At 35.1% G+C, this 25352-nt stretch overlaps 2 protein-coding genes across 2 annotated transcripts; both read left to right on the top strand.

The window, feature by feature from the left end:
• Positions 1–3616: 3616 nt before the first annotated feature.
• Positions 3617–5038, top strand: LOC129575113 (insulin-like growth factor-binding protein complex acid labile subunit). The gene has a single exon (XM_055458041.1). The coding sequence runs from the start codon at positions 3617–3619 to the stop codon at positions 5036–5038; it is 1422 nt and encodes a 473-aa protein (XP_055314016.1).
• A 3607-nt stretch (positions 5039–8645) lies between these two features.
• On the top strand, positions 8646–17335 carry LOC129575025 (tubulin beta-3 chain). Its single transcript, XM_055457814.1, has 9 exons — positions 8646–8809; positions 9000–9195; positions 14285–14393; positions 14835–14948; positions 15314–15444; positions 15511–15979; positions 16175–16450; positions 16580–16639; positions 16834–17335. Exons 2-9 carry the CDS (start codon positions 9139–9141, stop codon positions 16980–16982), a joined length of 1365 nt encoding a protein of 454 aa, XP_055313789.1. The 5' UTR covers positions 8646–8809; positions 9000–9138; the 3' UTR covers positions 16983–17335.
• Positions 17336–25352: the final 8017 nt, after the last annotated feature.

The raw sequence follows: 25352 nt of genomic DNA, 5'->3' as shown, positions 1-25352 counted from the left end.
CCTCAAAAATGGCCAAATTTTCGCAGATGGCTTTCGAATAATGCTGAACTCCCGCAACCCAAAGCTAAATTATATAGTTTGAACACCTTATTTATTTATTTATTTATTTATTTATTTATTTATTCAGGCAAATGTTATACATGAACGCCCCTAAAACTAAATAGTTACATCTCAATAAATAATTAACTTTTTTTCTTATGTTTTGTAGTGACTCTGTTTGTTTTGTAAATATATTTCTGTTTTTTTTTGTTTCTTAATTTGTTACATTGCAAGTTTTTTGACTGCTCTTCCAGTGTAATTTTTTTCAACTGGTTTTTAAATGTCTGTATTTTGTGAATTTTTTTCATTGGCGATGGCAAAGAATTGTATGAATTAGTTCCCCTGTTAATGATAGAATATTTTCCCCAATTATTTTTGGGTTTAATTTTGCGCAGTCTTTTTGATTGTCTTGTTTCATACTCGTGATGCTTGTTATTAAAATCTAATTTAATATCTGCTTTTAACATTTTATTAATAATTTTGTGGAAATTTATTTTTAATTCAAGATCAATCATATGTTTAAATTTAATAATATTATGTTCTTCATATAAGTCACCAGTACTTATGTTCCCTCTTTTATATTTATTGTAGAATAAATTTCTAATACATTTGTTTTGTAACTTTTCTATCTTGTCAATATTTTCTTTTTTCGTTCCACTCCATACTGTTAATAAATAAATTACATTTGAGTTAAAGTATGAATAATACATCATTTTTTTAATATTATCTCCACAAAGGAATGAAATTCTTCTGAATACACCAACATAAGGTCTTACTTTTTTCATGACATTTTCAACATGTGCATTCCAATTTAAATTTGAATCAATTATTAACCCCAAATATTTAATTTCACTGACCCTTTCAATTATAATTATTTGAATTATAATACATTATTTTTGTTTTGTTCCCATGCAATACCAATAGGTTGTTTTTAAACCAAGAAGTGATTTTATGTATGTCAGAATCAATCATTTTATATAGACTATCATGATTTTCGGCTATATATGTGATTGAGGAATCATCCGCGTAGAGTTGTAATTGACCCCCCAATTCTACATTCAGAAAGTCGTTCATGAAAATTATGAAAAGTAATGGGCCGAGTTTGGAACCCTGGGCAATGCCGTATTTTGTGACCCTCTTACTACTGCTGATATTATTTATTTGAACAAATTGTTCCCTATTATTCATATAGCTATCAAAAACATTTAAGGATTTACCCCTGATTCCCAGCCGTTCAAGTTTTTCCAGCAAGATTCTTCTGTCTACACAATCAAACGCTTTTGCAACGTCAAGAAAAATTGTACATACTATTTTTTTTTCGTTAAGGGCCCTTTGGATTTTATCAACAAAAGAAACACATGCAGATGTTGTGTTCGAATTTTTCGTAAAACCAAATTGTTTGTTATCAAAAAAATGTTGAATCTCCAAAAAGCCGTATAAACGGTTATATAAAGCTGCTTCAACTACTTTTGAAGCAATGTCAAGCAACGAGATTGGTCTATAATTTTTTATTTCAAATTTAGAGCCCGATTTTTTGTAAATAGGAATAATTTTGGCTATTTTCAATCTATCTGGAAATTTACCCGATTCGAATATATTATTTATGTAGTATGAGAGAATTTTGCTGAGTGGTTCAATGCAATTTTTAAACGATTTTGTTGACAATCCATCAAATCCAACAGAATTGCTGTTTTTCAGATTTGATATTATATCATGAATTTCTTCTGTTGTGACTGGATCAAAAAACATTGAATTACAAACTGTGTAATTACTGGTTAATTTTGTTTCTAATTTATCTATGTTACCATATGCATTTTCAATTGTATTTTGAGGTAAATTAGTGAAATAGTCGTTAAAAATCTCGGCTGCATCGATATCTTTACAAGTCTCTCCCATACTATTTTTTATTTCAACTTCATCTTTTTTTCCCCCAGAATTATTATAAATTAAAGAGTTTATATTATTCCAAAACTTTTTTGGATTATCAATTGTCTCTTTAAATTTGTCGTCGTAGTAATTCCTTTTTTTCTCTAGAATTTGGAAATTAACTTTGTTTTTTTGTTTGATAAATTCTCTTTTTACTGAGTCATGAGTCTGAGTCTGACCTTAAATGGATTGAGGAGGACTAAATCTAGAAAATTCAGTCGACGGCTAAGCAAGTTGTAGCATAAAACGTAAAATTTTGCCATCACTTCAATAGATTTGTGAGTTCAAGAAATCTCGTGAAGGAAAGCATTCATCTCTACGTCAGATATCGACCATTTACTCCGAATGTATCAATTGTTTCGGCGTAAAAATTATAGATGATATTCTTCTAACATCATTTTTAACTCTTCCAGACATTAAATGATGAATATATTATTTACATATCAAGTAACAGCGTCAGAAACCGCCAGAAGCCGTCAAAGTGATCATTTGCGGCCCTTTTCGTTTCAAGCCATTTTTAAGCACAATTTTGATTATATTCTTGACTCCTATATATTTGATTGAATAGAAGGGACATTAATTCCCATATATCAAAGCAAAAACATGCAATGATTTCCCTTTTATCCAAAGAGGGCCGCGAATCTGAACAAAGTTGGGATTTTTGCTCAATTATCGAAAATGCGGTACGATTTTTTCGATTGAATTTTTCATACAAGAATTTCTGTGCAAACTGGAATCTATGGCCTAAGATAGTGGGCCCATGGTATTGGAAGTTTAATACAATAAAAGTTTTGGGTCGTCCGATATCATATCGTGGATAATTTTGTTGATATCTCTTAAAACCACCAATTTTGGGCATTTTTGAGGTTTGTCAACAAAATGGCTCGTAAAACGACGTCTGAATTGAATATCTTTATACATTCAGGTTATTTTCAATGCTTAAGGGATACCGTAAAGTAACTCCAATATGGATTTGATTTTTCTAATAATTATGTCTTTGAAATGTAAGCGCGAAACCGTCACAAAAAAATTATTTTTCTTCTGATTTTGAAAAAATCAAAAGTAGATTGGTTCAAGACGCTGTAACTCGCAAACTGATCATCCGATTTGGCTCAAATTTTGACTGAGTTCTAGTTAAGGATGGTTTTATCTAAAACTAATGTGGATTTGGCAGTATTTTCGTTATTTCTGTATCAGGCCAAAGACTTTTCAGCCCATGTAGTATTTTGTATGTATTCAATACAAGATTATATGCGTGTGTTATGATACGTATGTTTGTGTGTAAAATTCTGAATCAATTTAAAATATTGCGTAATTTACTAATAAAAAATGTCTAAACAGTGAAGAACAGTCAGTTGGTTTAGTACATTTGAACTGAGTGAGTTTAGCGTGTCAAATTTGTTGATTAGTTAAAATGAAGATCACGATTATTTTCGTCTTGTTTTTGCTAAAAATTTGTGACTCAAGATGGTATCAATCGACTCGCTTTAATTGTGGTTTGTCGAACAATGGAATGGAATCGATTGAGCTTTATTGTTCGGAATTCAAAAGAACGGTGCCAGCGAATTGTTCATCATCATTTTCTACTGCAAATATAGTTGATAAATCGAAAGTTACTCATTTGAAAATTGGTGACTGTGATCCGGGAAAAATGCAGCGATATCTCGATGAATTTTCGAATTTGTATTCGTTAGATATCTCATCATCGGGACTGCATTTATTTGAATTGGAACATTTGAAACATGATCAGTTGGTGAAATTGAACGCATCACACAACGAAATTTCGGAATTTAATGGCGATTGGTTTGCAAATTGGGCGAATCTGACATGTATCGATTTAAGCTACAATAAAATAGATCATGTTGAGGGGACACTTAACAATACAAAAAAGTTGAACACTCTATGGTTGTATGGAAATGATTTGGGGAAAGAAACAAATTCATTTGCACAGTTGATAAAAATGGGAGTGTCAGCGTTCATTTCATGGAAATCGATTACTTCGATAGATTGGAATTTGTTAGAAGTGAATAATGCGAGTGTTATGGTCAACAGCGGAAAGGAAGGCTTTTTTCATGCATCTGATGCCAAACTCGAAATCCATTGCAACGAAAATAGTTTTGAAAAAATGGAACTCTTAGTCCTTGGAAATAATTTTGAAAATCCTCCAGAAATGCTACGCTGCTTATCATCATCACTCAAGCGATTATTTTTATTCGGATGTAATGATGAAAAATTGCTTCAATGTCTCCAACTTCAGAAGTTTACAAATTTACTGACATTTTTTCAATTGAATACCACAATAAGCCAATTCGACTTGAACGTGATAAAAGAATCAAGAGAATTGACGCACCTTTGGATACATAATAACAAGCATTTACGACGAATCAATAATGCGCAAGTGCTGGGCAATTTTCAAGATCTATATGTTGCTGGCCTTTCGAAAAATCAATTGGAAAATACACCAGAGATCATTCAATATTTAAGTCCAAGTGTTTTTTTACTTTATGTTGATGAAAACTATGTTGGAAAGGTGAACAAGACAACATTCCAAGAATTGACCAAATTGCAGAAATTAAGTCTAGCAAATACAAATTTATCATTCGATGCTCCTGGAATCTCTGAAGTGTTTGAATCCACTATTAGAACACTTGATTTGTCAGGTAATTTCGTGGGTGAATTGAAAATACACGCATTCAAAGGAGCCACACGACTAGAACGGTTTTATCTAAAGAGTACACATTTGTCACATGTTGATTTTGGTACGTTCATAAACAATCCACAATTGAACATGCTCGATCTTTCAAACAACACTTTGAAAAGTGTTTTATTTTACATTTTTGCATTAAGCAAGTTAGGGGTGCTTTGTTTGGACGGAAACGATATAACGGAAATGGAAGGTTTCACAAAATCAAACCTTCCGAATCTAGTTCAACTGGATATTTCAAATAATCAGCTTTCGTGCGAGTATTTTACCGCATTTATTCCTGAAGTCAAGCGCGATTGGCCGAAATTGGTGCTTATGGGTGATCCATGGAAACAAAAACATGGTCAAAATTGTAATTCGACGAATTAGAACACAACGCGATGAAGATTAAACCAAAATTGAACAATTCAGTCTTCGGTCGAATTATTTCTCACACTTTTTGGACATTTAATTGTAAAAACATAGATTTAAATGAACTGATTGACATTCAAACCAATATTGTTGCTATATCACCTCCTCATATTTGATCAAATAAAATATATAAAAAACCAACATGCTCTTTCATTAGTACATATGAGTATAGATCAATTTTTTTCGGAGTCCATATGTAAGATGCAATGTTTTCAATTCTCATATTATTTTTTTTTCAGTTAAATCAATCATCGGAAAATACAAAGACTTGAATTTCACTGTTTGAAGCTATTGAAACTATGAATTAGCGTCACATATTCATATGGATCGTGGTGATATGCCAAGTATTGTTCATCTCTTGTGCTTCTCAAGCTTGACTCTCACCCATTCCCGATTGAAAAAATGAACTCTATTAGCCAATTTAATTATTCTCATTCATTACTATCTCCATCTAATTAACAACAGCACGAGACCCCCCCGCTTCACTGATTTTATCGACGGTAATTTATCAACCGTTTAGAATAGAACTAAACATTTCAGAAAAAAATTGAAAAAGATTCGCATTTTTTGCGTGTTACGGTGTTAACTCTGAGATTGCTTTCTTTTGCCTTTCACAACTGGTGAACCACACCAATGGTTCTAGAAGCATCCAATTCCATTTAAATCAAAGAGACCAGAAAATGAAAAAAATCAACGTTCAAAATCTGGAAAGTAACAGGTAAAAAAATTAGTTACGGAAAAAACTCGTAAGTGGCAAATGGAAACAGAACAACAATTGGATTGTCTTCGTGTTTTCGGGAAAGAACATTCAAATGCAACAACAACAAAAAGATGTTAAAATGTGCTTTTGTCAATGTGGACAAAAAAGAGTTGTTCGTATTCGGACATTCCATTAATTTCATTTAGAGTGCTGAAAAGAAACTCTGCATTTTAACTTGAAAAGCATATATATACATTTTCTAGGTTTATGAGATTGGAATAATATTTCAGCGCGTTTTTCTTTAACCGCATTCTATTTTTATGTTCGCGTTAATTGAATTGCGGACGTGTTTTATTTTCATGTAAAATATGCTCCATTCAAAAACACCAGACTTCAATTGATCTCTTGTTATTGCCATTGATTTAATTGTCTGTTGAACACGTTGAATGTTACAAGAAATCAAGAACTAAAACACATTCGTTTGATGGGATACAGCTAGAAGAACGCCGTAAATAACCGCAAGTAAATGCCTGTGTGAAAAGGTATCGCATGCGACTTGTGCATTGAATTGCATTATGAAAAATGGCTAAAAATGTGCAAAAGTGAAGTGAGAGAGGAATCGTGCGTGAAATACAGTGATTTCCGCACAAATGCACCCAGCGCGTCATCGAATTTGAACATACAACACGTACGAATCCCATACGCTTTCTTCTGAAATGCAATTGAAATGGTCACCATGTTGCTATGCCGAACGGTTTATTTTGTCTTGCATCTTATGCCATGTTTGCCAATTTTGACTTATTCTAACCAATGAGAAAGTATCCACATGCCAATAAAATTGATGGATAAACCATTTTTTTCTCTCTTTCTCCCACTCTTACTCTCTCCTTCTTCCGATCTCTTTCTATCTTTCCCTTTGTTGCACACAAATTGTCTGAGAGCATCGTACAATGTTTTGTTGTTTGAAAATGAATTGTCGCGCTGCAGTGTAATGCCACAATTTATCCCGATAATTTGTTTATCTTTCACAGTTTTATCATTCCATTAACACAATGACGCAAATACGCTAGCCAGCTATCCCAGAGCTATGCTATTTAGTGGATAATTGTGATAAAGAAAGAAAAATAAATGGCAAAAAGTTCTATGAGTAAATAAAACAAGAATGCAAAACAATTGTGCGTGTTCATTCCACTCAGATTCCAAGAAAATATTGACCATGAGCGATGCAAACCACATGAACTTCACTCGTCGTATGGCCGATTTATTATGAAATGGTTGCTGTTTTTGTTTCGATTTTACGCTTTGCATCCATTTGTCTATATTTTTCTCGCCCATTTCGTGTCTGGTTTTCGTTTTGCTTTTCCGTTTTCTGACATCTTTTTTTTTATCTTTTTTCTGTTTGTTGGTTGCTTTTTTCTCCTTTCGTCTTATAAAGAAAGATATAATGCTTTCTTCTATATTTCATGAGATTCTTAAACCCTCTTTACTCATTTGGGCGCAGTTTTTTCATGTAAAGCAATTTACAAAAATTGAAGTCGTCAAAAAAAAATCAACGATTTAATAAAAATGCAATCACAAAATGCGTCAATAATTCGTGATTCAATGAAAATATTGCTGAAAATCTCATAAAATCTCATTACTTGAAGGTTTGAGTTGGAATAATTTTCGATTTAGCTTTGAAATTTGACCAAAATTATTAAAATAAAGTTGAATTCCAAATGAAGAAAATTTTTTTTCATTTGATTTGTTTTTCGGCAAATGTCACATTTTCAATGATTCGATGTGAATCATTTCACCCATTGCTTGTTTTTGGATGTCTAACCCGTTGAGTCATTCGATGATTCACGTTGAACTATAGAAAATAGAATGTCACTGAAGAGACTACAATGTTGAATTCAGAATGTTTGGAAAACTGCAAACAAAATGTTCCTTGTTTTCTCAGACCGACCAAACTAATAAACGAGATGTGACGATCTTCTTCTCATCTTTAGCGGTCGAAGTGTTTTGTTTGTGGTGTTTTTTTTTAGTAAAAGATACTTATGGCTATTTCGCAGGGGGTTTGTAGATTGAAACACAAGCACACTAGCGCCGCAGTTTGCCCTACAATATCATATACGGCAAGCTACAGAACTATTCATTCAGTATATATCATGTAGCTCAACTGTCAATCTGTAATCCCCCTGCTATTTCGACAATGCTAAATTGGTTTGATCAAGTTCAAAAATGTGATGACGATCGGCACCGAATGTCATTCATTTGGCGAATGATTATTCACGTTTCATGATGCAGCGGCTTCATTGAAGCCAAATATATGTCGTAGAAAGGGTGTCAATGAAGTATCCTGTTTTGTTTTCGTCCATATCAATCAAATTGTCCGAAGTTTAATTTCTAGATTAAGATGAAAACTTTTTTTTAAAATATTCTAAGTTCTGAATTTCGTTCTGGACTCGAAGAACATTTGCGCATGCAAAGCGGTAGAAATGAATATTCGCACGTATTTTGATGAAGAAAAAAAACTGAAACGAAATGGTCGAACGGGAACTGCAAAAATAATCGAAACGAACATAGAATAATATCAGCGGAAAAAGTGATGATATTACATTACACACATGCACATCGCCACCGCCGGCTTGTTCACAACACGCACTCCAGACGATAAGCTGTTGATTTTTTAAACTATATGTGTGCGCCTTAAACTAAACACAAAAAACTCAAAGAAGAAACAGCAAGAAAAGTGTAGAGTGAACGAAAAAAAAAAGACACACAACAACGGCGGCCCGTCCGAAATACAAGCGCAGCAAGAATATACACGATAGAGAGCGAGCAGTCTAAGTGAGCCTGTAAGTGAACAGAATTCAATTCGGCGAGTTAGTTATAAGTTGGAAGGCAATCAAAGCGAACACGTCCCAGTGCTTTTTTTTTTCTTTCTCGCTCTTCGATTTGTGTTAAATTTTTTTGTTCGTTGTGTTGCCGTTCGTTATCACCAACGTTCGTTTCATTTCACTTAATTTTCGCTTTCAATTCTCGAGGTACTAGAACTCTTGTGGTTATTTTTAAATACGATATTTTTATTAATTTAGAAAAAAAGAGAGCCATTCGCTCCAGTGTTTTTAATTGAAGTAATTCCAAAGTATTAAACGAGGAATTTTTTTTTCTGAGTCAATTTGTTTAGGAGAAAAGGGGAAAAACCGTTAAAGACTTTATCACCCAATATTTCAGATTAGAACTGTTGGATTGTGCCGTTTCAGCTGCATTTCAACTGGTTATTTTGGGCTGTAACAACGACCAAAAAAAATTCTTACATAAATCGCATTTCGGTTCACTTATCGCCTGAGTGTCGTTCGTTCGTCATATAAAAATGAGAGAAATCGTTCACTTGCAAGCCGGTCAATGTGGCAACCAAATCGGAGCCAAGGTTTGTATGGAATTTAATTCTTCTTTTTTTGGTTGTTTGAACAAATGTACAAGAAAAAATTGCTCGAAAAATCGTTCACGATTGAAGTTTTGATTTGTTTTTTCTTTACTTGATGAGATTTAAAATGTTAAGAGGGAAAAAAACTCAATCACGTCATTGTTTTTTTTTATGTTTCAATCACATCATGATTTGAATTGTCGGTCAAATCGGTCGGTTCTGAGAGAAAAGTGTGAACAGTTTAATGACCCAATATCAAATGGGTGTTTTCAATCGATTTTTTTTTCGGCCAATCCTTATTCGGTGAGTCATTCGAAAATGTGAGATTCATGTTTTTGGTATGCCATCCATAATTGTGATAACTGTTCTGTGTTGTACACGCAAGAATTTGATTCGTACAATAAAACAACAACAACAAAGAACGACCACGGCTTGAGCCACAATATATCATATTATTCTAATAAGACAGATGGGCCGGAAATCAATGACATGAATTCAAATAAGGCACATTGATCGAAAAATGCCACCGAAAAAAAAAACAACAACACCAACAAATTTGATACGGTGCTCCGACCCCTCTCCACCATTGGCATTTTCCTCTCTCCTTTTCACTAATTCATACATAATGGATGGTCTGATTCGAACGGACAAGTACAACGGTCAGCTGATTCAATTGAACGAATGGTGCTGCTTGTCAAGCACTTTTTTGGGTTTTCATCGTGCACACACTCACACAATGCAATGCTGTCATCGATATCATTCTTCGAACCGACAAACAAGAATTTAAATTCAAAACTCCAATCAAAGTCTATTATGTGACTGAGTCATTCTTTAAATTGTTTGTCTTTTCACTGCATCTGCGATTACTATACCAAACATTGCCGCCGAAGTCGCCGTCATCGTCGTTCGTACCAACCATAAAAACATACGATTATTTGACTTGAATTGCTCGAATGACAGAGTTATTACGGCAACTCATATAACTAAGATCTCATCGACGCCATGACTAACTGATAAATCATTTTTTTTCGAACTGGTTCAACTGAACACACGTTTTGGAACTGATTCACTCGACAAATCAACCAATCAATGTTGATTTTAGGCAAGCAAACATATGATTTCTTCAACAAAAAATGAGAGAGACGTATGAAGGAATGGAAAAAAAGAAAACAAATGCAGAGAACCAGAAAAAAGAAACAAAATTAAAAAAAAAGGTTCTTAAGAGGAGAGCTGAAAATGTATAAAATAACAAAAAAAAATCACACTCAATTAATGGAATGAGGCCTAGATTCAGATATGAAATATACGAAATTTTTCTCTCTTTGTTTCTCAATCTCAATTTTATATAGATATCGTTGAACTTGTCTGACGTAGTTCCATTTGAGAGGCAAAAATTTTTATTCCATTTGACTTCGAGCCATGTAACCAGATAATTATAGCTCAACACATTATTTCAAGCATATCCATTGGGACATTGTCCACATTTGAAATAACATGAAATTACCTTTCTGCTGTGTATGCGTTCAAGCAGCTACTGAATCAGCGATTTTTTTTTTCGAATTTGTGTTGATGATTCAGTTGATTCCTTTGATTTTTGTATTGGTGAATCGAATGGGATCATTTGTATGCCAACAGCTGAGTTTATTTGAGAATAAATTTCCATGGCGCCGATGGTTTATTAATACACTGAAATAAAAATCAACCGATTTTCCCTTGGCAGCCGCTGTGCATGTTCAAGGAGAAGTATTTTGATGACATACTACCATCAAAATTCACCCTGGAAATGGAAATTATTGAGAAAATCGATTGAATCATGTGCGATTCAATTGCATTACAGTCGCTTTCATTCGATGGAAAATCGATAATAAACGGATGATCGTGGTCAACATTGGAATTGGTTTTTACAACATTTCAAACTAAGCCTTGATCTACATGCTTCTTGATTGAAAAATAACATTGCACCAATTAAGGTTATTTCAATAGTTTTCAACATTATTTTAAATTGATTCCGGCATTGATCCAAAGAAGTCATAAAGAAAGAAAGAAAAGTAAAGAAAAATCAAAGGAAATTCAAAGAAAGAAAAAATGAGAAAAAGGCGAAAAAAAATAGAATCGAATTGAAATGTTCTTCAAACGTTTCTGGAAACTTTAGCCAAAACGAATGAATTCATCTACCGACCGATTTAAAAAAAAAACATTCTATCGAAAAAAGAACCTAATAACGGCTATTTCATCTCTGATAAATTGCTATCGTTCTCTTTATCTTCGACCGAAAGCATTCAACATCAAAAAGGAATGTGCAGCTGGCGATAATACGATCGAAATGCAATTTCCACAAACAAGTATCTCTGCATCAATTTCGTAGGCTGATGATTTTCACAGTCGATTTAAATGTTGATGCCCGAACGCGTCTGTCGTTTTCATTTCGGTTGCATAAATAAACAAAAAGCCGGCTCGGCGCAAACGAGCGAATGGGCCCGGCTGCTTCAAGAATTGCTTGGCAAATGAATTTCAAGTGTTTCGCATTGGATTTCCACATTCCATTGGCTGTCGTCGCGCAGACACACCGCTCTTCGCCTCAGACAATCGTACCACAGCATACACGACATTTTATTTATATACCGTATGTGCTTGCCATGCCACGTTCACTAGAAATGTTCTGAATAAAATGGTTCGAATCATACAACTGGAATCCCTGACATAGACAACGGGAATGCGTTTCGGGAAATGCCGTTACGAATAGTGGAAGATGTATGTTCACACTCCTGACTGTCGAATGCTAAGAACGATGCTATTTTTAGTGATGCTATTCATCATGCTACGGTTGCATCGGTTGTAAAGACTAGACTCGACACTCATCACATTTTCTGTCATGTGTTTTCTTTCATTCGCTCGCCACGTTCATTTCCATCGTGCACCATAGCACAGCCAATAATATCAAATCATCGAAAGTTGGTCCTTGAAGCAGCAACAGCAACAGAAGTACACTTTTATTACAATTTTAGAATGAGATCGCAATCTTCAGCACATATGCGAAATGTGAATCAAATAACCAACTGGCTGAACTAAAAGTTATCTGCACAGAGAGAAAAATGATCTCTCATTCTGTGATTTGTGATCACTTGAATGATTTATTTCAACGCATATTCATCGGTCTTCTGACTATATAGTTTCTGATGCTGGGCTACAACAAACAGCTGTGACCATTTGTTCATTAGTGAAGGCACTGAAACTACTTTCGTCGACTTCAATTAATCGGATGTGCCGGGCTACTCGCAAAAAAAACTCCAACGAACCCTAAATCCTATCGTCTTCCTTCTTAAATAGAAGATAGAATTGAATGATTCAATACGTGTCGGAGTCGATTATGTTGATGATGATCCAAAGATGCTTCAATTGAACAAGAAAACGACAGAAAAAATGTGAGAAAAAAAAACAAAAAAATGAATTCAATAAAATATGCGGAAAAATGATCAAAATTAATACCAAAACAAAAGAACGCATTAAATTGATGATGAAGATGGACAAAGATTATAAAGATAAAAATAAAAGGGAAAATCCATCGAATGAAATATATGCAAAAGATGTAGCATCGTTGATTCCAGTCGAATGAGCAGCCGCATTTTGGCATGTTTTGTCGAACACAGATCATCATCATCATCGGTATTGGGGGGAAATCGGCATCATTTTCACAATCATTTGATTGCAATGGGGCTTGAGTGTGAGCACGTGTGTTCATATTTACTTAACGATGCAATAAATTCAGCCGCATGTCATACATCGATCTCTCGCGAGCACATCAAGCAAATTTATATCGAGTGTGATTTTTCGTTTCTGTTGGTTCTACGGTTTCTTCATCATTCGGTTGAAATTCTTTCTTTGAACAATCCACAACAACCATCATCTGCATAACGACTATGAGAGTGAAAAGTGGAGCCAAATATAGAAAGCATGTCTCCCGCATAGAATTTCACAATTTTCGACGGGAAAGAACGTATGACGAAACAAAAAAATAGAAGGAAAAAAAACTTAATTAAAAGTGTAGATATGTACCGAGTGCCATGGGTTTGATTTGCTGCGCTCGATGTGCATTTTTGAAAAGGAAAAAAAAGACGGTGGAATCTATGTCTAGAATTAGCGCAAACGCGAATAGATTTGATTGGCGTCTGAAGAAAGAAACCGAAGAGGGAGAGAGAGAGAGAAAGAAAAACCAACCAAAGAAAAGCAAAAGAATCCAAACGACATATTTTAATGGATGCGCTCGAGTTTCGATAGCACAACAAAGCCGGCATAAATGTAACTTCTGTGATAATTCAACACAGAAACACACTCCTTTTCATTTCAGTCGCGGAAAGTATTTTAAGTTACGACGACGACGACAGCAGCCCATACATCTTTCTTGCCAAAGCGAGAGAGAGATTTTTACTAGCACTATGTTTCCACTAATTAATGTGATTGACACCAAAGCTAACGTTTCGTCACAGCATCCACTTCTCTACTTACTATTTCTTTTTTCCTTTTCTGTATGCCGTTGGCTCTTGCTCGCGCGCGCACACGTACACTCAACCATACCGAATCGACTGGTCTGCACGCATTCAATGTTCCATATGTGAATGTTAATTAACAAATTTCTAAATGAACTGGGTAAAAAATAATTCCATACCGTAATGAAATGTAAGAACAACAACAAACGAAGCAACAAAAAAATTCTATGTGCCGAATTCGTTTATCCAATTTACAATACCGAATGAAGAAAGAAAGAGAAAGAAAGAGAAAGAGAGAGAGAGAGAGAGAGAGAGAAACGGAGAAATAATTTTCGGTGGAAGTATTTAATCAGCTCTATTTGATTGGCATGCAAATGCACGTACAGCGTACACACCACATTTTTATACCCATTTACGATTTGAGTTCAAAACGCTTCAATGGAATTTAAGCGTATGGAACATACGTCATGCACCGCAGTCAACAATTGTGTGGCATTACGCGAGTATTCGTCATCTTCTTATTATATTTTTTATCGCCTTTTTGTTCTTTATTAAAACAATCTATCGAATTAGTCTAAGTGCTTCTTGTGATATTTCGTTCATTTCAGTTTTGGGAAATAATTTCCGAGGAGCATGGCATCGATACGTCCGGCGTATACATGGGTGACAGCGACTTACAACTGGAACGTATTAGTGTCTACTACAACGAAGCGTCAGGTAATTTCAACAGTTTGAACAAAGTAATTGACGGATCGAACCTTTTTTTTCTTTCTTTGCCTGCACTAATCCAATCGCGACGAAAGAACTATACTCAGTCATTAAAATCGCGTTTCGTTGAAGTGACTCTCTTTTTTTTGCCTATTCGAAACGTAATAAAAGTCGATGATTCCGAATCATAGAGCAAAAAAAGAGACAGAAGGAATGAGATCATTTTCAAACAAGTTGCTCATCTCGTAAAATCTGTTTACGATTTATCTTATCGTAAATTTCCATTTGCTAATTCAGTTCGCTTTTATTACCGAAACTGCTTTACATTTCTGAGAAAGTGCACCTACCAACTGGATTTTATATTGCGAGAGGCAGAACAAATTCATAAACAGTTCGTGATTTTGATCTTTTATTCGATGTGATTTGATTTGTCTGCTCTTTTTCTTCTAGCTGTATCAAGATCTTCGGGAGGCAAGTACGTTCCTAGAGCCGTTCTGCTCGATTTGGAACCAGGCACCATGGAAGCCGTACGATCAGGCGCCTATGGGCCCCTATTTCGACCAGGTTTGTTTTAACAACGGAGGATGGTAGTCCGACAATTGACACTCCATAAAAATATCAAATGAATTTAAGATTTATCTAATGGTCAAGTTTATTTTATGTTTGATCTCTTGATTCTTGGGGCCCTCAATCATTGAGGACAAATTGAATGAAATTCTCCAAGTGCGGGAAAATTAAAGTAAACAACATATCATGAGAAATCTAAATCTTACGCAAAATATCACAAAATTACAACTTAACTACGAAAATTGAACAAAAATGAACGAGAGCTCAAATTAAATTCACAAATCTTGAGAGAAAAAGAATTACGGAAACCCGAAATTAAATACAAATTAGCTAACGAAAATCGAATGTTTCCACTTGCACAGACAATTTTGTATTTGGCCAATCGGGTGCCGGTAACAATTGGGCAAAAGGTCATTACACCGAAGGCGCTGAGTTAGTTGACTCTGTATTGGATGTTGTTCGTAAAGAGTGCGAAAATTGTGACTGCTTGCAGGTAATGAAAATCGAAAGTTCTTTTCCGAATACATATGTGAATTTACAAATTGTGTACTTGTTCCAGGGTTTCCAATTAACACATTCGCTCGGAGGTGGTACCGGTTCCGGCATGGGTACACTTCTGATTTCGAAAATCCGCGAAGAATATCCAGACAGAATCATGAACACTTACTCTGTTGTTCCATCGCCGAAAGTGTCAGACACCGTTGTCGAGCCATACAATGCAACCCTCTCGATTCATCAATTGGTTGAAAATACCGACGAAACGTACTGCATCGATAACGAAGCATTGTACGACATTTGCTTCCGCACACTCAAAGTACCGAACCCGAAATACAGCGATCTCAACCATTTGGTGTCGTTGACGATGTCAGGTGTCACCACGTGTCTCCGATTCCCCGGCCAATTGAACGCTGATCTGAGAAAGTTAGCGGTAAACATGGTGCCATTCCCTCGACTTCACTTCTTTATGCCTGGATTTGCTCCACTTGTATCGCGTACCGCTCAAAATTACCGCGCACTCACTGTTCCAGGTGAGAGACATATTCCTTATATGACCCACATTTGAGTCTTTCACTTCATTTCAATAAATTTTAATATTTTTTTTTCGATTTATTGCAATTTTGTTCGATTCAATTGTTTTCCGTTCATTATTTTGTACAAACTCGCTCTACATCGAAAATCCAATTAATTTAAAATAATTAACGAACTATGAATTTTTGACACAGAATTAACACAGCAGATGTTTGATGCCAAGAATATGATGGCTGCCTGCGATCCAAGACACGGTCGATACCTGACCGTTGCCGCCGTTTTCCGTGGTCAAATGTCAATGAAAGAAGTGGACGAACAAATGCTTGCTGTGCAAAATAAGAACAGTAGCTACTTTGTCGAATGGATTCCAAACAACGTGAAGACCGCCGTTTGTGATATTCCACCCAAGGGATTGAAAATGTCATCGACATTCATCGGAAATACAACCGCCATTCAAGAATTGTTCAAACGTAAGTTGCTTTAGGCTTCAGAAGACTTTTTGATCTGTCATACGGTATTTTTCAAAGATACAACTTGGATTTTACTGCCTTAAGACATATGTAAAATATACAATTAACTCGAATGGTGTTTCATTTCAGGTATTTCGGAGCAATTCTCAGCGATGTTCCGTCGTAAGGCTTTCTTACATTGGTACACTGGTAAGTGTAATAGACAGAGAAAGAAATTGTTCAAGTGAAAAGGGAAAACATTTCCATTCGATTGTTTGAAACAAATTGTTTCTTCACAATACGGCACTAATTTTTTTACAACTCACTGCGAACTCAAAACATTCAAATTTGCATCGATCTAAAGCTTAGATTCCACACTGATTAATTTTTATAACCTTCTCCAGGTGAGGGTATGGACGAAATGGAGTTCACTGAAGCCGAAAGTAACTGTAATGACTTGGTATCGGAGTACCAGCAATACCAAGAAGCCACCGCCGATGATGAATTCGAACAGGAAGATGCTCCCGAGGAGGTCGAAGAGGAATGCATTTAAACGCACCGCCCAACTAATCTCTATTTTCACTATAAATTTATTAAACATGTCTCAATTTCTTTTTGTTACTCATTTCGATTTTAGTGTTTCTATTTTTCTAAAAAAAAAAGAGCAAACAAACAAATCTCTGAAATTTTGTATCCTGCTCTCAACAAACATTTTATTCAAGTCTGTGACTATCAATGCCAAAAAATGGAGAATAACAGCAATACATTTTTATATTTTATTCAACAGAGTTAACAATTTCTTTAGCCCTATTTCATATTAACTCAACAGTTGTCTTTAGAGAAATTGTGTAACGATTGCTTTAATTTTTTTAATAAAGTAAATTTCGAGCTTTTTATTTGCAAATATTTGAGCGAGTGGTTTTTATTTGAAAAAATTAAAAGTATATAACAATATTTGAATGAAACATGAGTTGAAATCGGAGAAGACTGTCGGATATCGTGGTGAAACAGAGCTTTAAAGCAACACATTGAAAGAAAGTGGAAACAAAGCTTCGGTGAGTTCATGTCTTTGCTACTTGCACTATGCGCCGACAGATGGCGCTCGAGATATTGGCAAACGATAAAACGGATTTTTCATTGTTTTGATTCACACCCCATTTCTTGAGAACTTCTGAAATGAGAATGCATTTCTCAAAATAACGTCCATTCCATCCAACTTGATTCATTTGAACTGTATGTTTTCGGAAACTTGAGTTTTCACTTCACAATTGAAAAGCTCATTCGTTCAAAACTCAAGCAAACGTTTATTTCGAGCCAAGTTCTTGAAAGAAGGACTGAACGAATTTTCATTTTTGAAAGAAGATAAATTCTTTTTGTCCGCACAAAGAATCATTTTTTTTGGTTTAGCAAAGCAAATGTTCAGAATACCGTGAACTTTAATTGATGTTTGATAAATCTTTTGAACAAAGTTACAGAATATTGATTGAATAACATTCAAAAGTGTACATGTTGTGTCGTTTTTTTCAGTATTTTTAGATAGGCTGGACAATTGTCCATTTTTGCATAAGCTGGCGTAAGCCAACACAAATTATCCAGCTGTCAAATGACGTCGAACGTATTTAAACGCATTCATTGCTTATGGTTGGCTTACGCTTACATTCTGCATAAGCCAGTGAATGGACTACGGTGGCGTATGCCATTCCATCACTGCTTTTTTTCTTTTTGAGGAATTTCTACGAAAAAAATCGATCAAAAACACACACTTATAATCTCGCATTGATTGTATACAGAAAACGAAGTGTGAAATTGTGGGGCGACGTGGATTTCGTGCGGCAAAATTCAGTACTTATTGGTGTGATTGAGCTGTAAATAGCCGTAAGTGATTTCGACATATTGTGAAATACCACGAAATCACACCAATTAGTACTGAATTTTGCCGTACGAAATCCACGGCGCTCTACAATAGTTCAAAATTTGACAATAAACGGGTGATCAAAAATGTCAATTTTCGGAGAAAAAACTGCCTTGGTGAAAACATCTAAAGGCAATTTTTAGTTAAAAATCCAGAAAAAAATGAGTTTCACAATGAGTTTTAAGTTTTTGATCTGATGTCACCTAATCAAATTGCCTTTTTTTGTCCGCAATAAATCAGTTTCTAAACCGTTTCAAAGGACAAATGGCCAGAAGGCGTCAAAATGATTAGGCGATCTCAATTGCTTTTATGATTATAATTTTAATGCGAAACGAGCTAAAGAAAATGGTTGATTACTTTCAACTATGAGTAATTAACATATAACAATTTGATAACTGAATGAGCTCAGTTAGTGAATGTTTTGTGTAATGTGATTGTCTCCATATATGGAGAATGAAAGATACAAAGAAAGCAACTAGAGTTTGCTGAGCAAATAGAAATGACTCTTACAAATTTCAATCGATTCTAACACACTCCTGAAAACGTCAGTAGTCATCGATTACGTCATCGTTCATTGTAAACATGACCATTTTGAGGAAACGAATTTTGGTGTTGCGGTTAGGTAGAGAGAAGTGAGAGCGTGTGGATCCGTTAGATATGCTTTGGCAAACGTCGTCTCTATTCTGATTACTTTGATTTCTGCGAAACGGATCGTGGACCGTAGGGTACAGAACGTGTGAAAAAAACTCGTATTTTTTTCTCGCTGCTTTCTGCTTGTGCACGATAAGAACGAGCGTAAAAAATGACCAAAAATGAACAAAGGTGCAATGTTTAATTACGTATGGACCAAATTCGTTTGCGTTTAGGGAATGGTTTGACGTCATATTTAAAATCAAACACGTCTTCCATAAAACACCTTTACTTTGCGTTTGTTCAGTTAAAATGGTTCGATGGCATTCAATTCGATCACGGGTGAAGGCGATACATTTGATTGCGTCAAAAAGCGCGCGCATTCTCACCAAATCAAATTTTAAGTCTCAAAAAAATTCGTCATTCTTCACACACAACGCCCAAAAGTGTTCGTGCGAATCCAGCCAACATTTTTATGATTCTGTTTTTTTTTTCTATTCGCTTCTTTATTTTTTTCCCTTCTTTCTTAATTCGATTCATGTCGTTGCACGATCACCACTAAAATATGCACATTTCGTAAAATACTTTGGCACACACACACACACAGAATCCACACTGTCTTAAGGCAAATTTATATGAACCGAAAAGAAAAACAACAGCAAAATATGTATATGGATCATTTTTCCCAAGCTCGTGTGTGCGCGCGAATCTCATGATTGTGTTGCAATTTGTAAGCAGAACAATATTTTTATTTAATTAATTTGAAATATGAATTTTATAAACAAAACTCATTGGATAATTGCAAATGCGATTTTTTTTTCTCGCTCGGTTCATTTGTAACTCACTTTTTTTCTTGTTTTCTTTACTCGCAAGCATTATTTCATTAGCAACACTTAATTTCTGAAGTGCGCCAGTTTCTTGCACGCTCTCTCGGGTTGGCATTTTTTTTTCTTTTCTCGGCGAACATAAAAATCTAATCATTTTGAGGCACTTGATTATGCAATCGATCTTCAAACCATTCAAAGCATTCACATCATTTGCCAAACGTTGCAATCACAATTCATTGTTTTAGCCGAACATCACTCCGTGTGATTAGAACAATTGGATCAGAGAGAGTGAGTGCGAGATCGTAAGATACGTTCAAGTGAAACTGAAATATTCACTCTCGGCGACGTGAACATTTTTGTGCGGTATTACACATGCAAAGGAGCAAATGTCAATTAATGGGAGTGTGTTTTTTTTTCCTTCATGACATGAAAGGTGTTGTTATATGTTCACAAATAAAAATAAACATGAAAATATAAAAAAATGAACAATAAAAACATGTTTTCGAATATAAAAATGATTCATTTTTTATGTAGTCATTTCAAATGTCATCAAAGACAAGTGTGATAGTGTGGACAATTTAAGCTATGCACAAATCTTATGTGAATTATTTCATCGTGAAATATTCAATCAGTTGACTAATGAGACATTGATAATTCGACTTTAAATCTGAATTGAATATTCTTTGCCTCTACTGTTACATTTGATCCGGAGATCTCCGCTCGAACGATGAATTTATTTTTGTTGGAAAAAGTGAGAAATTGCATTGACTTTCTGATTGAATAAGAGGCGCTCGTATGTTTTTTTTTTTGGTTTGCCTCGGTTTTCTATGATATTCCACAAAAATAGTTTGGGACTATTCCAAACGGTCCATTGAATTTGGGCAGAGGGTCAACAACATTCAATTACAAAATCAAACATTTTTTTGGTTCGGGAATCATTATATGTCTTGAATTTTCATTGAATATTGTAAACCCTTCTTTCAAAATTCAATTCGTCGTTTCTAATCAGGGATCGCAACCGGAACCTTTTCGGGCAAAAAAACAAGTTTGGCTCAGCATTTGATGAAACGTTGGATCTACATGTTTGAGACCAAAAGGAACATGCTTAAGGAAAAAGAACAGTCTACATGTTTACCGTGTGACTAGACCTTAAAAACTATTCGGAAATATTCTGTAGGATTCCAGCATTGATGAACTCTTATTATTCGTCCAACGATTTGATCCACTACACGTAATTTAATTCAATTCTCTTAATGAACTTTTGATAAGTTTGAGTTTAAAAAATATGGTTGAAAATGAATTCAGCGCGTCAACTTTGCAAAGAGTCATATTGATTCAGATAACTGCTTTATCGTCAAATCAATGTATAGATTGTAAACGATTTTCTCGATTGTAAATTAAACAAAAGGCTTGTATTAACCTAAGTAACGCTTGTCCAAAACTTTGACTGAAATCGAACATTTATCGACCTCCGATTGGCTGCTGTAATTCTTTATATTTCACCATAATTTCACATATTTAGTCATTTATGACTTATCGTTGAAATGATAGACACATTTGAACGATCTTTCATTCTTTTTTCTCAGTTCTCCCTAATAGGAACCCATTCCAAATGCGCTAGTTCATATTTCATAATATAATCGTGATTCTGGGCCATTTCATTCTTCTACACGAACAAAAAAAAATGCGTCTACAAATCATTTCATTCTTTGTCTTCTTTGCATCGCCGCCAAAAATGCATGATGGCTTGAGGCGTATAACATTCTCGGCTGGGTATTCGGTACGATTCGTTTGGGTCGGAAAGTATTTTCGCGTAAAACGTCATTTGAATGTAGATCAGTTGGATCAGCATGATTTGTTTGGTTTTTGTTCTTCTTCTTTTTTGTTGCGCGTTGGAAAAGCGAGTGTGTCGATGGTTCACATGTCTATTCTGTTTGTATTATAGTAAAAGTGGTTTGAATTACATCACAAAGCGTTGCAAATGTGGCGTCGAATGCATCATTTCTGTCCAAAGCACGCAAAAGAAGGCGAAGAGAAGAAAAAAGCGCGCGCGATCGCTAGCACGGCAACAACAACAACAACAGCAACAGCAACAGCAGCAGCAACGAAACACGAGCGCTCAGTTTTCGGCAAAATAAGAGAATCTAGAGCAGTTTTATAACAGCGTTTGCTGTAACAATGGGTGTACCAGAGCTAACAATAATACTTAGTTGTGTGTGTGTGCATAATCGATAATTCGTAAGAGAATCCATGCGCAGTGAGAAACTCTCCGCAGCCGAAGCGGCCAACGAAGAAAGAGCGTGCATAGAGTGGAAAAGAAAAATGACGCAATTAAATTTCAACAAATTTTCCTCAATGCAGTCACAAAATGTAATAACAATTATACAGAAGGTATATACGCGACTACAATAAAAGCTCTCTCTCTCTCTCTCACTCACTCACTCGCTCACTCCATTTGGCTAGCTGATGGTGCAGAGAGCACACAACCACATCAACAGCCAAACACACACACACACACAGAAAGAGGGACAGACTCATTCGATCAAAGAGAACTGCAGAGAAAAAAAAACCGAACATAAAAATTAGCTTTCACGAACGTGAAATTTTGTTGTTGTTGTTTTTTTCTGATTCGTTTTGTTTCTCTCTTTCATTTTCATTGTACAACAGAGTGCGCGCATACATCTCCGAAAAATTTTTCGTCTATGCTGTAATTGGCGTGTGTTTTTTTCTGTTCCTCTCTAATTCTGCGATGAATGCATGATTTTCGGTTTTCTTCATGAGTTTTATCTTTTTCGGCCGATTGCTTCTGTATTCTCTCTGGCTGGCTGTGTGTGTGTGTGTGTGCGTTGTTGTTTTATTGTTGTATTCGTTGAAAAACGAAATGAAGAAAAAAAAGAAAGAAAGACGAAGAAAAAAAACCATCGCATGGAAAGTAGGTTGAGCGTAATTGTTTCGTGATCATCAAAGTGCAATATTATCGTAACATAACGTAACAAAACTACATCTTCTTTGCCATCGTTTGTTGTTGTTTTTTTTATCGCTTTTGTCTATCTATCTGGAGTGTGTGTGATGGTAACCGTTGATAAAACCCAAACACAGATATAGAGAGACTTGACGACTCGCGATCATCGCATGAGAACACACTTTTTTATACCGCAATTGTTATTGTCATGCGTATGCTTTTTTTCCTCACATAGTCTTGTTTTCATCTTTGGTCTTTTTCGTTTCTGCACATATCTGAAAATTGTCACATAATACCTTGTACACACTTTGTCAAATTGAAAACTGAAACAAAATTATTATCATTTGCGTTTTCCACATTCGAAACAATATTAAACCGTGTGCACCTGTTATACATTACATTTTCTGAGTTGAATTTATGCGTCAACTATAAATTACTTCGATATTGTCGACTTTATCTCGATAGTGGAGTAGTAGATGCATGTATCTCTTTCAATCTTCGTAAACTCATTGTACAGAAACACACAGATGCGCATGAGAATCCAAATACAAATGGACTGAGAACAAATTAGACCAAACAAACGATGGAAAGAAAGAAGGAAAAATGTGGAACTGAGGTGAAAGCACCTACACACGTGTCACACCGGTCCGACATCTACACAGTGCATACATCAAATGAAATGCTGATGACGCACATGTGAACGCGCGTTACTGCCGAAGTAAATAAATGGTTTAACAATTGCTTGATTATTTGTTTGGGTCGAATCGACATTTTCGAGACTTTGACCATTAAATCGGCAAATTGATTGGAATTTTACCGAGAAAAACAGAAAGAATATCTCCCCTTGGACGCACATGCACAAGCCAATCCTGAAGAAGGATTTTTTAAGAAACACGGAGATCTACACACGAGACAAATAAAATACAAATCCCCTGAAATAATTGATAGAACAGTGATACCCCATGAATTGCTTCCTGTGAACCCAAAACATCGATATTTTCAAACGGAACGTATTCTGAATTTCCAGAGACATTGACATTCCGTATTTCGAAAATTTGCCGAAATGTGACTGTCCTCGCGATGCCACACACTGCTTACGCATCATGCACGCGCATTTATGACTAAGGAAATAAACAAATGTATTTGATTATTGTACATGGTGTTGTGTTAATTCTATTTACCATAGAACATGGTTGCATTGAATTACTCGCAAACCAAAGCCAACGGCGCATGCACTCAACAAACATGCCCCAATTTTCCGTTGCCGGGCATAATTTTTATCGAGAGAGAGAGAAAAAAGTGTATGTGAAAACAACAAAACGTTGAGGCAAATAGTGTGTGTGTGTGTGTGTTTCATCATACCATTAACTCTTTTGTTATCACAATTCATGTGGTTGCATGTCGATCACTCCAAGCAATTAACATGGAAAACAATTAAAAGCAATCCAAAATGAAACAAAACCAAAATAACCAAATCTGTTTCAACAGAAACACAAAATAAGAGAACAGATAATCGGTTTGTGGAAATGACGATAGTAAAAAAATGGTTTTGCTTGTAACAGATTTCCTGCTGGTGGAATGCGGAATGGAAGACGACAAACCATAATTGACAATTATGATTTGAAAAAAAAAAATCCATTGAAAGATCGAAATGAAATAGACGAAAATGTGAAACATACTAAGGGAGAGACACGAAACTTAAATGAGTAAAATTAGAACATTATTCAACGATCATAGGAAAAAATAGAAGTGAAAATTAGTGAGTTTGGCTTACCAATGTTAACGCTTATGGACGTATTGTTTATTGTTTACAAAATAGTCCCATTAGGTCTTCCATAAGCGTTGTATTGACAGCGTAATACGCAAGCGATTTTACTAGAAATAATAGCACAATATTAGCACTTTTGCACCAAAACTAGAAAAATTAGAGGACATAAAGCAAAAAATATATAAAATTGAGTGTAATTAGACTCCAATAGAATTTGTGTCTCGCCCCTAGGAAATATATCCAGAATTTGGCTAGGATTACAAGTTATAATTTACGACGAAAGCCAGTTCAAATCGATTAAACAAAACCCGCCTAAATTGATGGAAAGAAAACTCCCTTTAAATCCACAAGTATGAGCCCTGAGATGACTTTAGCGCACTCAAGTGCGCTACAGCGCACCCGAGTATTTTTGTTGTTTTTTCGTTCTACTTTAGCTTTTTGGCCAGGATTTTTTTAAAATAATTTGTGTAACATAACGAAGAAGAGCTTACATTTTCTGCCCCCGGTATTCGCATTGTGTGGTCATATGTATAGCTGCACAGTTAATAATATATTATTATTTATACTATCGGTATTAACATCGCATGTTAATAATATATCAGTATGATAATAACGGTATTAAATGGTATTAACTAGTAAGTAATAGCGATATTAACAGGCGATGTTAATAACGTATCAGTTGTTAATACTGATAGTATGATCATACTATATTATTATGATTTTTATTATCAATACTGTGACGTCACTAACTTCCACGATTTTTCGCTTTTTCCGCGAAACTGATAAGAGATAGCGGTTTGGTGTCTTCAGCAATGTTGTAGTAC

The sequence above is a fragment of the Sitodiplosis mosellana genome, unplaced genomic scaffold (assembly GCF_009176505.1).
Source record: "Sitodiplosis mosellana isolate CC-2019 unplaced genomic scaffold, AAFC_SMos_1.0 Smas_scaffold_6166, whole genome shotgun sequence".
In the NCBI taxonomy this organism is placed as follows: domain Eukaryota; kingdom Metazoa; phylum Arthropoda; class Insecta; order Diptera; family Cecidomyiidae; genus Sitodiplosis; species Sitodiplosis mosellana.
The sequence above is the reverse complement of the archived record's forward strand: the minus strand, read 5'-3'. Positions and strand labels throughout refer to the sequence as shown.